General features: G+C 43.2%; 1 protein-coding gene across 2 annotated transcripts in view; it reads right to left on the bottom strand.

The window, feature by feature from the left end:
• RASGRF1 (Ras protein specific guanine nucleotide releasing factor 1) overlaps positions 1–12692 on the bottom strand; it is a 43055-nt gene extending 30363 nt beyond the window's left edge. For both annotated transcript variants that reach the window (XM_075273136.1, XM_075273137.1), the window contains exons 1-3: positions 12444–12692; positions 3185–3291; positions 393–540 (exon numbers count right to left, since the gene is read on the bottom strand). In XM_075273136.1, the coding sequence (XP_075129237.1) occupies positions 393–540; positions 3185–3291; positions 12444–12692 (504 nt within the window). The remainder of the gene's footprint in view (positions 1–392; positions 541–3184; positions 3292–12443) is intronic.
• Between the last annotated feature and the right edge of the window lie 1755 nt (positions 12693–14447).

Below are 14447 nucleotides of genomic sequence, written 5' to 3'. Positions count from 1 at the left end.
GGTATTGCAGCTCAGACCCATTCATTTATATAGGACTGAGCTGCAACATGGTCAGGTGACTGCTCATGTGCACAACTGTAATCTGGATACATAACACACCACAAATTACCATTGGTCTATACTGTACCCCCCGATTTTGCAACAGGACATGTCACTCAGATTATCTGTGTGTATGTATATATATATATATATATATATATATATATATATATATATAGTACAATGTTCCACCACAGGACATATTATAGACGGACTTGGACGAGCTCACTTGGTCCCCCACTGCCCCCATAACTATAACATATTGGATGGACAACCACTTTTATCCTTACACTAGAGGAGGCAGAATACAACATCTAAATACTGGAAGTGATTTATTATAAGGAGGACCCCACCTCAGATTTGAGGCGCTCAACCTCCACTTCGCCATCTTCTATCTGTTGTCTCAACTGTTTGGCAACTTTCTTCTCGGTCTCTACAATCTGCAGTAAATGTAAGTATTTCTGCATCAAAGCTTCATGTTCAGTCACCAGGGTCTTGTAGCTGGAGAAGGTTCAGATAAGACAAAGACAGTTAACGGGTGAAATAATACAGCAGTCTAAATATAATAAAGTTGTAAAAATGAAATATCTTCCTGGGTCGGCAATGGTCTCTACTTCCTGGTGTCTCTTGACACACAGGAAATGCCCTCTCGGACAATCACAATCTTAGGGGTTCCCATTGTGGCCAGTGATTGGCTGCGTGGACTTGTTCAGGCATTTCCTGCGTGTTGAGAGCAAGTAGAGACCTGATAGCATCAGAACTGACGTGGCAGGGGACCAGTGAAGGAGAGAATCACTTTTTTAACCTGAAATCCCAATTCTAAGCTGTTTTGACCCCCTTTAAAGATTACCAAGAGCAAGTGCCATCTTCAAATATGCCTAAAGAGACTCAATCTTGCTTTTAATCTGCTGCAAATTTAGCATTTTACGTAACAGCCCTGTATTGGCAATACTACATTGGAAAACAACAGCAATAACAGTACAACCATGGAGTGCAGTCATAACCCCCCGAAGACACTGTGGTGGCACAGCCGAAACCTGCGCAGCCATGCCAGCTGCAACCATATTCCATTATTTTATTATAGACTGTTTATAGTGAATGGCTGCATGGTAACCTGCAAAACCATGCTGCTAATACCTTGGAACACAATACACAATCAGTTTGTAATGCATTTTAATGCAATATGTGGCAGATGGCATAGCTGCCAAGTTTTTGTCCTCACCATAGCCATGCCATAACTATACCCTATGACTGTACCCTTAGAATATGCAGGGGATGCAATTGCAAATAGATCTCTATGCCTAGCATTACTGAAGAGCAATAGTTCTATAAGTAAGCAATGTGGAGAAACAATGACAAATCATGTTAAATGCATCATGCATTTATTAATATCACATTATTTCATTACATTAAACAATTCCCACATTTAAAGGGAATTTGTCACCATGAAAATGTGTAATCTGCAGGCAGCATGTTATAGAGCAGGAGGAACTGAGCAGATTGATACAAAGGTTTGTGGGAAAAATTAACCATTTATCCATGTATACCTCTGTCCTGGAGTAATGGAGTCCAGTGGGCGGTTCAAACAGTGATTGACAGTTATCTCTGTATGCACAGTCGTAGAGGGGAGGCTGTCATTCACATTCACCCACTGGACTCAATTACTCATAAGCATAGAGAGAACAGAGAAATAAATGGAAACATTTATCCCACAAATCTATATATCAATCCACTTAGCTCTTCTTTCTCTATGACATGATGACTGGAGACTATAATGCATTTTCATGGTGACAGGTTGCCTTTGAGGCCCATCCTTTGCATTCCAGTAATAAGAACTAAGCTGCTGTACCAAGCACATCCACACCCGTATGTATGGTGATGAGGATGCAATCCCAGAAGTATACCCCACTGATCAAACATTAATGGCCTCTTCTAGGTCATGGAAAACCCCTTTAATGAATGAATGGTTCATTGTAATATGGTCTTTGGATTAGTAAAGCATCAGGAGTTCCAAGCTCCCTCAACTGCCCCATTACCCTACAAGCATTACATTACATTACCCTACAGTTATGTGGCAGAGGAGTAAATAGGAGCGGTAAGTCCACATCTGCCTGCAGCATTTAATTCCTTTCTACATGAATGACCCAGGAATTCATCTCCTGTCAACTCTGGAATCTAAAACACACAAAGTCACTGTGCTGTCTCCACCCAGCCGGGTATTACCTGTAACCATCCATTCCTGTGATTTATAAAGATATTAAAAGTATGTTTAAAGCTGTGTATGGAGTAGATGCATTTGCACAGGGAGTGGTTTTGGAAATCACAGCATGTCAATTATACCTATGGAAATGCCGGCGGATTCCCTACAGGTATAATGGAAGCAGATATTCCGCAGAGGAAACCTTTATTGCTGAGGGACGCTACTTGGGGCTTTCGCCTTCATCACTTATTTCGGAATGATAAAAATATGTCTGAATGGCTTTGTCATTGTCTTAAAGGGGTTTTCCAGACAAACAATATTGATCACCTATGATAGATCATCAATATGGTCCGTGTGTAGAGGCTGCTGAGAACAGACAATACCCAATCTGATACCGATCACCACCTTGTGTTTTTTGCAGCGTTTTTCATTTAATTTTTTTATCGTTTTCCTCTGGTTTTTTTCTTCCCATATTACATACAGTATATGGGGGAAATGATAGTAATTATGCAGCTAAAACTAAAATGCGATGTTTTTCAGGAAATTTATTTTTGAACATAAGCTTTTCTACAGATTTTTTTTCCTGCAATTTGTGGATAGGATTAACCAACATCTAACTCACTTTGCTGTTACTGTAAAATGCTGAATTTTTATTGTATATTTTATCACTTTTAAATTGCGTGTGTGCAACGTATCACCATTCAGTAGTAAATTAGTAAGACAGTACACATGCTCTAGACTCTTGTGGGTATATGTGTGTAATATGAATTCCCATTTCTCATGTTTCATGTCTATCGAAAATTGCAATGACTTTATATGCACTTTACATGTACAGTATATAACTGAATTATGGAGTGTTGCTACATTTCTATACACTGCTTGTACAAGGACCTGTTCGCATTGTACTACACAGTGTTGTATGTGTAGCCTTGCTGTGCACTTTACCTTGCTCGTGAGATAGCATTTACCCACTCATCACAGTCATTGGAGTCCTCTGTACGCAGCTCCAGGGGCTTCTGGTTCTCATGATTAAAATTGATGATGAAACAATACTGTCAAAAAAAAAATACACAGTCAGCAAAATACCTTGGAGACATCCATGCACAAAGAATACCTATGTCATAGAAAAAAGACAACGCCAATATGATTATAATTACATTAGAAAACGGCTTTTTTTTATATTCAGCATGCCATTTGTTATTAGAATCTTCCCATTGCTAAAACCTGATATATTACGCCATTCCTTTAAGGTGGCTGCAAAGAAAATTTTCATTTATTAAAATGGAAATGATCCCAAAAGACTTATTAGGTCAGTGGAAGTCTATGGAAATGCCTAGGGTTAGTAGTTCTGCGTTCCATGAATAAACCCCTTTCATATCCTGCCGCGCACCAGGGAATGTCATATTCCTTCTGGTTTTCCTGTTTTACAATCACCTGTTTTGGAAAGACTATGGATTGTCAATAGCAGCAGTCTGCATTCAGCGTAAGGCGGTAGAGGAGTGTCTGCAGCACCCTGGAGAATATTCTTCGATTATCCCTGAGATGAGGGTGAATCTATTAAATATATTATATAATGTACGTACTGGTAATATATAATTAAATGTAGAGTCAAGAATAGAGCTCTGTGTTAGATTCATTTCCTTAGTTCAGCATAGTTGTTGAATCATGGCAGATGGCTTTCGATCACCAACTTGGCACTTCTGCCCCTGTCACAACTCGGATGCTACACAGAATGCTTTCAGTGCACTGGTATTACTCTGTTTTTTGGTGCAGTATAAATCTTTGTATCATTACCCACCAGGGGCAGATTGACAGTAATCGGGGTATCAAACATTAAAATTCATGGGCCCATTACCATCAAGGTCGGACTGGCCCATCAGAGGATTCTCCAGTGAGGCCAGGCTCTAACACAATAATGGTCTGGTAGCAGACAACCAAATATATATGGTATTATAATCGATTTCCTGACCTAGGGGTTACTGGAGATTGGATCCCCCAGAATAATTCTATCTGGTGGGGCCAAGGAACCTCATCCATTCACATTTGGTCTGTGTACTGGCCTGAACAGGGATAGAGATTCCTAGTATAATAAGATAGCTGCACTAGTAGGAGTCCATGCCTTCCAGCATCATAGCATCCTGTAGTGATTACATTATTCGAGATTGCAACTATTCCTAGGAGTCCCTGTATTGCTAGGAGTCCCTCTCCACATCCTCATCTGGCCAACACACGGACAAAGTTTCAGGGTTGAAACTTGGTGGTGTGAATGCGGACCGGTAAAATACAGGGGCATAACTTGTGGGGGTGCAGTCGCACCCAGGCCCAAGAGCCTTAGGGGGTCCATAAGCACTGGCATCACTACTGAGGTTGCAGCTATCATGTAGCCTATAAGTCAATAACAACAAGTTACCCTCACCCCACAATGTTGAATAACCTTCTTTGATCTCTTTTATGATTTCCAGGGGGGTAGCTATTGGGGATGTAGTGGGAACAGTCTATAAAAATTACTGGGGGTGCTCCAAAGATTCCTCTACTACATAAAATATATCACTATTACAAATTTGCACTGGGGCCCAGGAGCTTCAAGTTATGCCTCTGGTTCAATACTGATAATCCTTAACTACTATACAATACAATACTGTACACTTGATATTATTGACTAATTACTAATTTCGGCACTTTCCTAATGTCCAATGATCAGTCCAAGCCTGCTTCCCACTTCTTCTACCCTACTTATCACATCATATTCTCCTATATTCCTTAATGCCGATCTGTATTAAGACAGGTCATTGCAACTACAAACTCTCTTACCAAGTGCCGTTCTATGTACTGCAAACCTAGACATCAGTTAAGGTGCCAAATCTGAGTGGTTTCATTTGTCCCTTTAAAAGGGTATTTTGTTTTTTGAGACCCCCGTGATAAGCAGAATGGGAACATATGGTACACAGCTATGGTACTTGGCGGATTTTGTCAGTGCCATAAACTTTGACTAGGACATATACGGGACTGCCGCTCCAGTAGTAGTCTTGCAACTGGCGAACAATGAAGTCTCTTGTTCTTGCGGTTCTAGCAGTCGGACCCTCACCAATCTAGCACGTATCAGCTATCAGATGAATAGGTGATTATAAATACTACTGACATACATCAATAGACTTAATCTGTCCAAATAATATCTGAGCAGATGACATGGGATGTAAATGTTTTGGGATCTCCATACATATTACAGTGATCTGACAAGACAATGAGTAATTAGTGTAGAGGCATTTGTATCCTGATCCACTTACTACAGGGTCCACATGAACTAACAGAAGATGAAGAAAGATATGAATTACAGGCTATGACATCAGACTAATGCGCCTTTAAAATGCGGTGAAATTTCCATCTGTCAATAACGAAAAAGTAGAGATCAGCAGAAATAAGACCTCTGCCTGACAAAGCTATCAAATCAATGATTTACCAACACCGCACGCATATAAATCACTTCTGCTTGTAGTCTAGATGCCTATACGACTGGGATCTCACTTGTTGTGTCTTTGTAACTGTAAGTGATCAGTAGGTGTCACCTCTGTAAGGCTAAATTCACACCAGCGCCGGGCTCCATCACAATGTCCGCCTAAGGCCGGGGCCCCACGGGACGTAAACGCCGCGAGTTGCCTGCAGCGGAGACGGGAAAAATCGCGGCGTTTTACAGTGCAAGAAAAGGGGATGGGATTCATGCAAATCCCATGCTCACTTTGCGTAAAAAAATCCAGCGAGGACACGCTGCTATTTGAAAAGCCGTTGCGGCTTTGCAAGTTGCATCATGTCAATTATATCTACGGAAACGCCAACAGCTTTCCCATAGATATAATTGTAACAGAAAGTGCGTGGAGGAAAACTCTGCAAACTTTCTGTTGAAAGCGCTGCGGAAAGAACTACAGTGCATTCACGCCGCGGTTCTTTCCGAAGCGCTTTAGCGCTGCAATTAAGGCCCGTGGGGCCTTAGCCTAAAATCGTCTTTTTTTCTCTGCCGATTTCAGTTTTAAAATGACGGCCATCTAACAGACCCCATTATAGTCAATGGGGCCGTTCCGACTCCATGTGTAACTGCTACTTAAGCAGTCTGTCTATTCATTATTCTGGTCCTCCAATGGACCAGAACAACGAATAGGCCAATGCTAGTGTGAACGTAGCTTAATCTGTTTTGGAAAAAAAAATTATGTCCTCAGAAAAAAATTATTGTGGGAAATATTAATCTTTAGCATACGGGACACCTGGCAGATACCATTATAGTCTTTGGGGTGTGCTGGCGTCCGTAGATAACTGCTGTTTCGGCAGTCGGGATCTTTGTTCTTCAGGTCCCCTGGACCTCAGCCCGGCTCTGAACCTAGCTAGTCTTCTAAATACCATAAGTTGTGGAAAATCTGCTTTTTTGTTGAAGATTTTGATGTAGTTTTTTGAGCCAAAGTCAAGAGTGACTTGAAAAGGAATGGGAAATCTATAGGAAGTTTTTATACTTCTCCCTTCTGTTATGTCCACTCCTGACTTTGGCTCAAAAAATTGCAGCAAAATCTGAAACAAAAAAAAGAATAAAAGACAATATTGCGGTTCTCATAGACTTTCAATAGACCAGCCTTATCCAAACAATTTGATGTGATTGGTGGAGGTCCCAGGGTTCATGCACCTATCCCCCATTCTCTGCATAGGTTGTAAGAAGTGATTGTGGGATCTCCGCATAAGATGTGCCACTACATATATGTTACATTAGGGAGGATCTAGAACATGTGATAAGGCCAGTTTATCAGTAGTGAATGACCCCCTTCTTAGGGGCGGTTCACATCTGCGCAAAGGACCCCTGAATTGGGGACCCCTGAACAGAAACCTAATCTGCATAAAAAAGCGGTTACCTCAGGAAAGCCGCGGATCCCATAGACTATAATGGGGTCTATGTGGGGTCTGTGTGGTTTCCACTCAGTTTCCACGAAACATACGGAGGGAAAAGTGCTGCTTACAGGGGAATAGAATGGCCTGAACGCAGATGTGAACCGGGCCTTATAAAGCATACTCAGGTGATCCAGCTTGGTGAATCCATGGCTCCTTGGCCTTCTCATATACTGAGATTTCATGGGGATAAAAAATCCTAAAGGAGCCTATTACTATTCACAAAAATGAACATGTAATTAAAAATATTTTTGGGGGTTGTCAGAACTGGAAATTTGCTAGACAAAATGATGATCATGGAGGCAGAAATTTTCCTTGACTACTTGGTAATCCTACACAACACTACAGACAGCCATAACCAAAACAGAAATGGCTGATAACAGAGAACAGTAGCTTGTTTTTCATTGCACAGCAAATGGAAATAACTGGTGTCTGCACCAGTTATGGATAATGACTATGTTTACATCATCTTCTCCATTTTGGGCGCATTGCACATATGGACGGCATAGGGGCATAGTAGGTAGTGATGTTACTTTGTAGCATTGGGGTCTCCGGTTCAAATTCAATAAAGGACATCCACATCTGCATTGTCTACAGGTACACCAGTTTTGTCCAACATACCGTACTGACTGGTGCATTTGCTTCCTATAATATTGTCCCAAGTGTATGCTCTAGGGAAATGATATTGTCAGCCCCATTGAGGACAGGGATCTTTGTACAGTGCTGCGGCATATGTTGCTGCCATATGAGTAAGAAAGTAATAACCAACATCAAATAACTATCAAATGTTAGTAAATCTTTTGGCCTATGTCTGCAGTTGCTAGTCCATCCCAAATAATGTCTGTATGTATTACCTGTGTGCAGGATACTTCTCTTCCTATCCAAGTTTCTTATATTTATTACCTTTTTATAACTGCTGCAGACTTGACCTCGGTAATAAGAAATGAGCCACGATGATATAATGGTGCTATTTTCACATAAATTCTTCCCATAACATACTGAATATATAAATATCCCATCGTCTCTTTCTACACCGTATCCATTTCCACATTTCAGTCACATCTGTTCACACTCAAAGATTAAGTAATGAGCTGCCCACACTGTCTTTGCCTTCAGCAGAATGTTCCTACCATGTTTACCAGGACTTCATGTAGAACATACCTGGCTTGTCCACATGCCAGAATACATTTCTTACATCTGACATACTCCTACTTCTCAAGAAGATGAAGAGGGTAACTCAAATATCTATCTATCTATCTATCTATCTATCTATCTATCTATCTATCTATCTATCTATCTATCCATCCATTTGCAATACATCTATCTGCCATATATCTATATTTCCATATGACATATCTCTCTTTTTATAGATCTATCTAATCTATATTCTATCTATTATACATTTACTAGTTAACTTATTGCTCCAGAAATTTGAAGAATGGGACAGCCCACCGGCTTCCAAGGACATACTGATAGGAAACTTAGATTATATGGGACAGTGACTGATAATATCTGTAATGCGCTACAGAATATGTTGGCGCTATACAAGTAACTAAAGTTGTCTCTATCACTATTAGAAACTAGTTGTAGAGTCACAGCACTGGAACTAGCATCAGCATTGTATCAGGATAGTGATTCCCGCTGGGGTCTTCCCCCGGACCCCATCATCAATGTGTGACATGTAGATGGGTCTCACTCAGCTGTAGGACTTCCTAGGCACTGCTGGATACTACGGTATGAAAATATACAAAACTGACTTGTCTTGTTCTTTAGCCATTATGTCACAGTATATACAGCTGTCGGTAAGACCCCATGCACTCGTCTCTTAATTTTTCTTGAGTTCTGCACTGTCCATTCTTCTTTTGTCTTCTATGACTATTTGCATATCTCGCCATCTCTTTTACATATGTCAAGCTATCGGTTGTATAATCCTGTTACATTTGCATACGCGGTGTATGAGTCCATGCTGTTACCTTCATGCCGCATTGAACTGTGTGTGCTATTTCATTTTGGACACCATTCATTAACAACTGGCTATACGGGTCAGCTATGTATATATACATATATACACTTATTCATGGCTTATACAAGGTTTACACAATTATTATACCATAGCCTCCAAGCCTCCTAATATTAAGACATAGACTGTTAAGTAGACTGTCATCACGTCCCAATCTCCCTTGGGTATACCTGTGGATATACCATAGCCCTTCCATCTGTCTACCTGCTTCTTAAATATCCTTGTGTCCCTATACTATGTCCCTCTTATTCTTAGATGTACCTCTGTCACACCACAAAATCACAGACCTAAAACCACATCTCGCTGCACTACCTTACCAATCCAGCACCTTATATATACACCCGACTCTGAGGACTATTCCACTAAGCCAGGGATCAGCAACGTTTACTCCAGTTGCTGTAAAACTACAACTCCCAGCATGCTCTTTTTGGAACTCCCATACAAGCATATGGGGCATGCTGGAAGTTGTAGTTCGATAACAGCTGGGGAGATTAAGGTTGCTTCATGCACTAAACTGTGATTCTAACATTACCCTTTCCACCTGTATACACATGTAGTGGTATACATCATCTGAGCTATAGGCCTCATTTCTGGCAAGCCCATTACATATTCAGTATAACCCCATGTTTTTCATGAGCCCCGCATCCCATTTTCACTTCAATGCACTGTATATACCTGTCTATCAGTATCTACTTTTCTCTCTGTTCTACCCCATAAATTCTGTAAAACATTTATTTCACCCTACATCAAACACCTTATGTGCATCAATGAGCTCTCACCAACTCCATATACACACACTTTCATAGAACTGCTGCCTGCAACCATGTAAGTGTGTTTTTGTAGTCCCAATACTCCTCCCCGTTCCCATTATTCCATCCACAAACTCAAGTACTGGACAACACGGATGTGTCCCACTTCTCCTTTACCACTAATTCTGTATTCCAGCTCCTACCTAGGGTACGTCTGCTGCAACCCATAAAGGACTGACCTCTCCCATCCAACTATATCTGCTGGGACCAATCCACCCACCTACCAATATTGCCTCGTAGTCATATACAGGCTCTGGCATCTTATAAAAGCTGATACCTGTTTAGTCCTATAACTGCATAGATCATGATGCATCTCCCTACCTATACTCCCACTTTAGGATTACCAACACCACTGACTTGGGTATACCTACCTCTCAGCCCCCCATAAACTAACTTTTTTCTGTAAACCATTTATTTCCTAAGTGAACAAGCATCTTTCTAATAACATATGCCTCAATGTCCTACGACAATTATGTAAATCATCTTACTCCGCACTACTTATAGATTGGTTAGTACGGACTAGCCTGTGCCACATTAGATCTGTTCATGGTAATCTTAAGAGTCCTTTTAATGGTCAAAGTGAATTACTGTCTAAAACTCAACTCTACTCCTGCCACAATTTTCTGTACACCAGTCACGTCAGCCCCATATTTATACCTTCTATTTACCTATCACTTTCTGGGACACTGTGAAACTGTACAACCCTCCAAAAACCAGATGTCCCTTGCCCTGCTGCAATTCTGTAGACCTGTCATGTCACCTGTACCTTGTATATACTGTACCTACATGTCCCTGTGCCACAATGGACATGCATCTGCCATAATGCAACTGTGTGCCTAGCTCCTACTAACACTTAGTATCCCTGTATACCCTCTTAAAAGTCCCCTGTGCTGTTGTAAACCTGACACGTCACCTGTACCTTGTACATACTGTAACCACCTGTCTCAGTGACACTGTACACCTGGACTTCCATTGCTGACCTGTGCACATAGCTCTAACTCTTAGTATCCTCTTATCCCCCATACCCACCCGTGCCTTGTAAATACTGTACCCACTTATATCTGGGACACTATGGACCTACCTCTGCAACCATTAACATGTGTATATGAATATGAATTTTTCATGAATAAAAAAACGTTTTTCATAATTATTGTTGTATATGTTGAATATTTCAACCTTTTGGGACTGTATGTCCTTCTTTCGTATAATACTTAGTATACCTTTAACCCCACCAGACCGATCTGTGTACACCTCTCCAAATTCACATGTCCCCTGTTCTACTGCAGTTCTAAAAACCTGTCATGTCTCCTGTACCTTGTAGGTATTTAGCTGCCCCTATAGCACTATGGTCCTGCCTCTGCCACCACTGACCTGTACATAACTCTAATACTCAGCATCTCTTTATCCCCCTCACCGTACCCCTGTATATACCTCTCCAAAAGTCACCTGTCCTGCTGTAGTTCTGTAAACCTAACATGTCTCCTGTACATCCATGCATTGTATATAACGTACCTATCTGTCTCTGGTGCACTCTGGACCACTGACCAGTGCATTGCTTTTACTAAACTAGTTTCCCTTTAACCCTCCATACCCACTTGTGTACACCTCTCCAAAAGCCCCTGTCCTGCTAAAATTCTGTAAAGCTCTCATGTCACCTGAACCATATACTGTACCTACCTGCCCCTGTGGCACTATGGTCCTGCCTCTGCCACCAATGACATGTGCATAGCTCTTACTAATGTGGAGTATTACTTTAACCCCTCTATATACCTCTCCAAAAACCATTTGTCCTCCTTCAATTCTGAAGTCATGCCACCTGTGCCTTGTATATACTTTGGGACATTCCGAACCTACCTGATACCACTGACCTTTGCATAGCTCTTACTGACACTCAGTATACCTTTGTGACCCCCCAATATCCACCTGTGTGCAGGTCTCCAAAAGTCACCTGTTCTGCAGCAATTGTGTCATGTCATGTGTACCTTGTATATCCCGCTTGTCCCAATGGCTCTATGGTGCTGCCCCTGACATGAGCATATCTCTTACTAATATGTAGCATCCCTTTATCCCCCCCATACCCACCTACGTACACCAAAGACACCTGTCCCCTGTCCTGCTACAGTTTAGTCATATTACCTGTACCTTGTATATCGCAACTTGCCCCTGTGGCACTATGCAGCTGCCTCCACCACCAGTGGCTATAACTCTTACTTCTACGTAGTATCCATTTACAAGCCCACCCACCCACCTGTGCACACCAAAGACACCTGCCCCTGTACCTTGTGCAGGTCTACTTGCCCCTGTGGCACTATGCAGTGGCCTCTGCCAGCCCTCACTAGCCCCGCCCCCTCCGCACCTGTGCACACCTGTCCAGTAATCCCCAGCCCCACTGGTGCACCCTGCTGTATGCAGCACACACACACACACACACATTGGCCAGCCTCCTTGCAGGTACCTGTCGCTCCGGGCCCCCCTTGGCCCCCCGCTCGCAGCTGCAGCCCTCCAGCAGGTACAGGGCACACGGGCGGCCGCTGGTTTCGCTCTCGAAGCAGAAGAGCAGGTTGTGCAGCAGGGAGAAGCTCCGGCTCTGCCAGCGGCTGTTATCCGAGCTGCGCTTGCTGAGGGTCCCCCTCCGCGTCCCGTCCTTCCTCGCTAGCTGCCCCAGGTACACGGCATGAGCCTCGTTCAACCGGAGCCGCTGCATCTTGTGGCCCCCGCCCACGTTACCCCCCCGCACCCGGGTGCCCCCCTCCTCCTCACACGCTGCCCCTGCTCTCCGGTACTCCCCGTACAGCCCCCGTTGTACGATAGCCGCACTCCTCCTCCTCCCGGTCCGTCCCCCCAGTGCTTGACACACTGGCTCCTCCCCCCGCCCCTCACTGTCCCGGTGATCTCCGGCGGGTCCCGAGTCTCCGGAGTCACGTGATGCGGCCCCGATTCAGCACCGCGGACAGAGCCCAACCCAAGCCCCGGGAGGCGGGGGGATGCGGTAAACGGGGAGTCCTGGAGCCCCCAGATACAGGAGGAAGGGGGCGGGGGTACAGCGCACCCCCAGATAGAGGAGGAGGGGGGGGGGGGGGGACAGGTGAGGAGCTGACTGCAGATACTAGGTAGTCATAGCAGATGCCAGGGAGCCGGGCTGATGAGACATGGAGGTCCCAGGATGCTGCTGCTGGTGCTGTATGCTGTGTGCACAGGACTGTGTGTACAGCAAGCACTGCTGCCCCATACTGCTAGTGGCAAAGAGATGCCCCCTGGTATACCTGACCTCTCCATAATGCCCCATTATTCTATACAGTAAAACGCTTGACAGAGACCTGACAGACCCCATTATTGTCAGTGAGCGCCAGAGGCGAAGAAACTTATAGCCCCGGGGTCCAAAGCAAAAATGATAAAGGGATCCCTACCTACCATGTGCCATTCAGGCTACCATGATACTGTTACATCTCCGGCACACTTCAGAATGGTGACTAGTCTGACTGAATGGTGACTAGTAGGGCAGAATGACTAGTAGGACAGAATGGTGACTAGTAGGGTAGTATGGTGACTAGTAGGATAGATTGGTGACTAGTAGGGCAGAATGGTGACTAGTAGGACAAAATGGTGACTAGTAGGATAGATTGGTGACTAGTAGGATAGATTGGTGACTAGTAGGGCAGAATGGTGACCAATATGACAGAATGGTGACTAATAGTATAGATTGGTGACTAGTAGGGCAGAATGGTGACCAATATGACAGAATGGTGACTAATAGGATAGATTGGTGACTAGTAGGGCAGAATGGTGACCAATATGACAGAATGGTGACTAATAGGATAGATTGGTGACTAGTAGAGCAGAATGGTGACCAATAGGACAGAATGGTGACTAGTAGGATAGATTGGTAACTAGTAGGTTAGAATGGTGACTAGGAGGATAGATTGGTGACTAGTAGAGCAGAATGGTGACCAATAGGACAGCATGGTGACTAGTAGGACAGAATGGTGACTAGTAGGATGAGAGTAATGCAGAGCGAATTGTACGGCCACACAAGCCATGCTGAGTCATGCAGAGTTTTGGCATTGAACGCAACTTGGTACCAAATGTGTTACAGATCTCTTATAGAAGCATAGTGGATTTAGGAGATCATATGTCTCAGAATAGCTGGACACATCATCATATAGATTATATAATATTGCAAAACTAGGGGGCGTAATAACTCCCAAAGTCCCTTTGAATATTGTGTTACCACTGAGGCTCACGTACCAACCTTCTCATTGATCCTGGCTCCATATGTACTATGTGAGCTATGAAAAGTGGGAACCCAATTTGGGAGTGATAGGGAGCATCTGAAGGGGAATAGCTAGAGGGTCCTGCTGCTTTTCCATTGTTTTTTAAAGGACATTTCCTCTTTCTATGCAGTTGCCAGGTTGGTATGGACTTCTTCCAGTTACCTGATGGGCAGATCAGGAATCCATGA

The sequence above is a fragment of the Leptodactylus fuscus genome, chromosome 5, assembly GCF_031893055.1.
Source record: "Leptodactylus fuscus isolate aLepFus1 chromosome 5, aLepFus1.hap2, whole genome shotgun sequence".
Lineage (NCBI taxonomy): Eukaryota > Metazoa > Chordata > Amphibia > Anura > Leptodactylidae > Leptodactylus > Leptodactylus fuscus.
The sequence above is the reverse complement of the archived record's forward strand: the minus strand, read 5'-3'. Positions and strand labels throughout refer to the sequence as shown.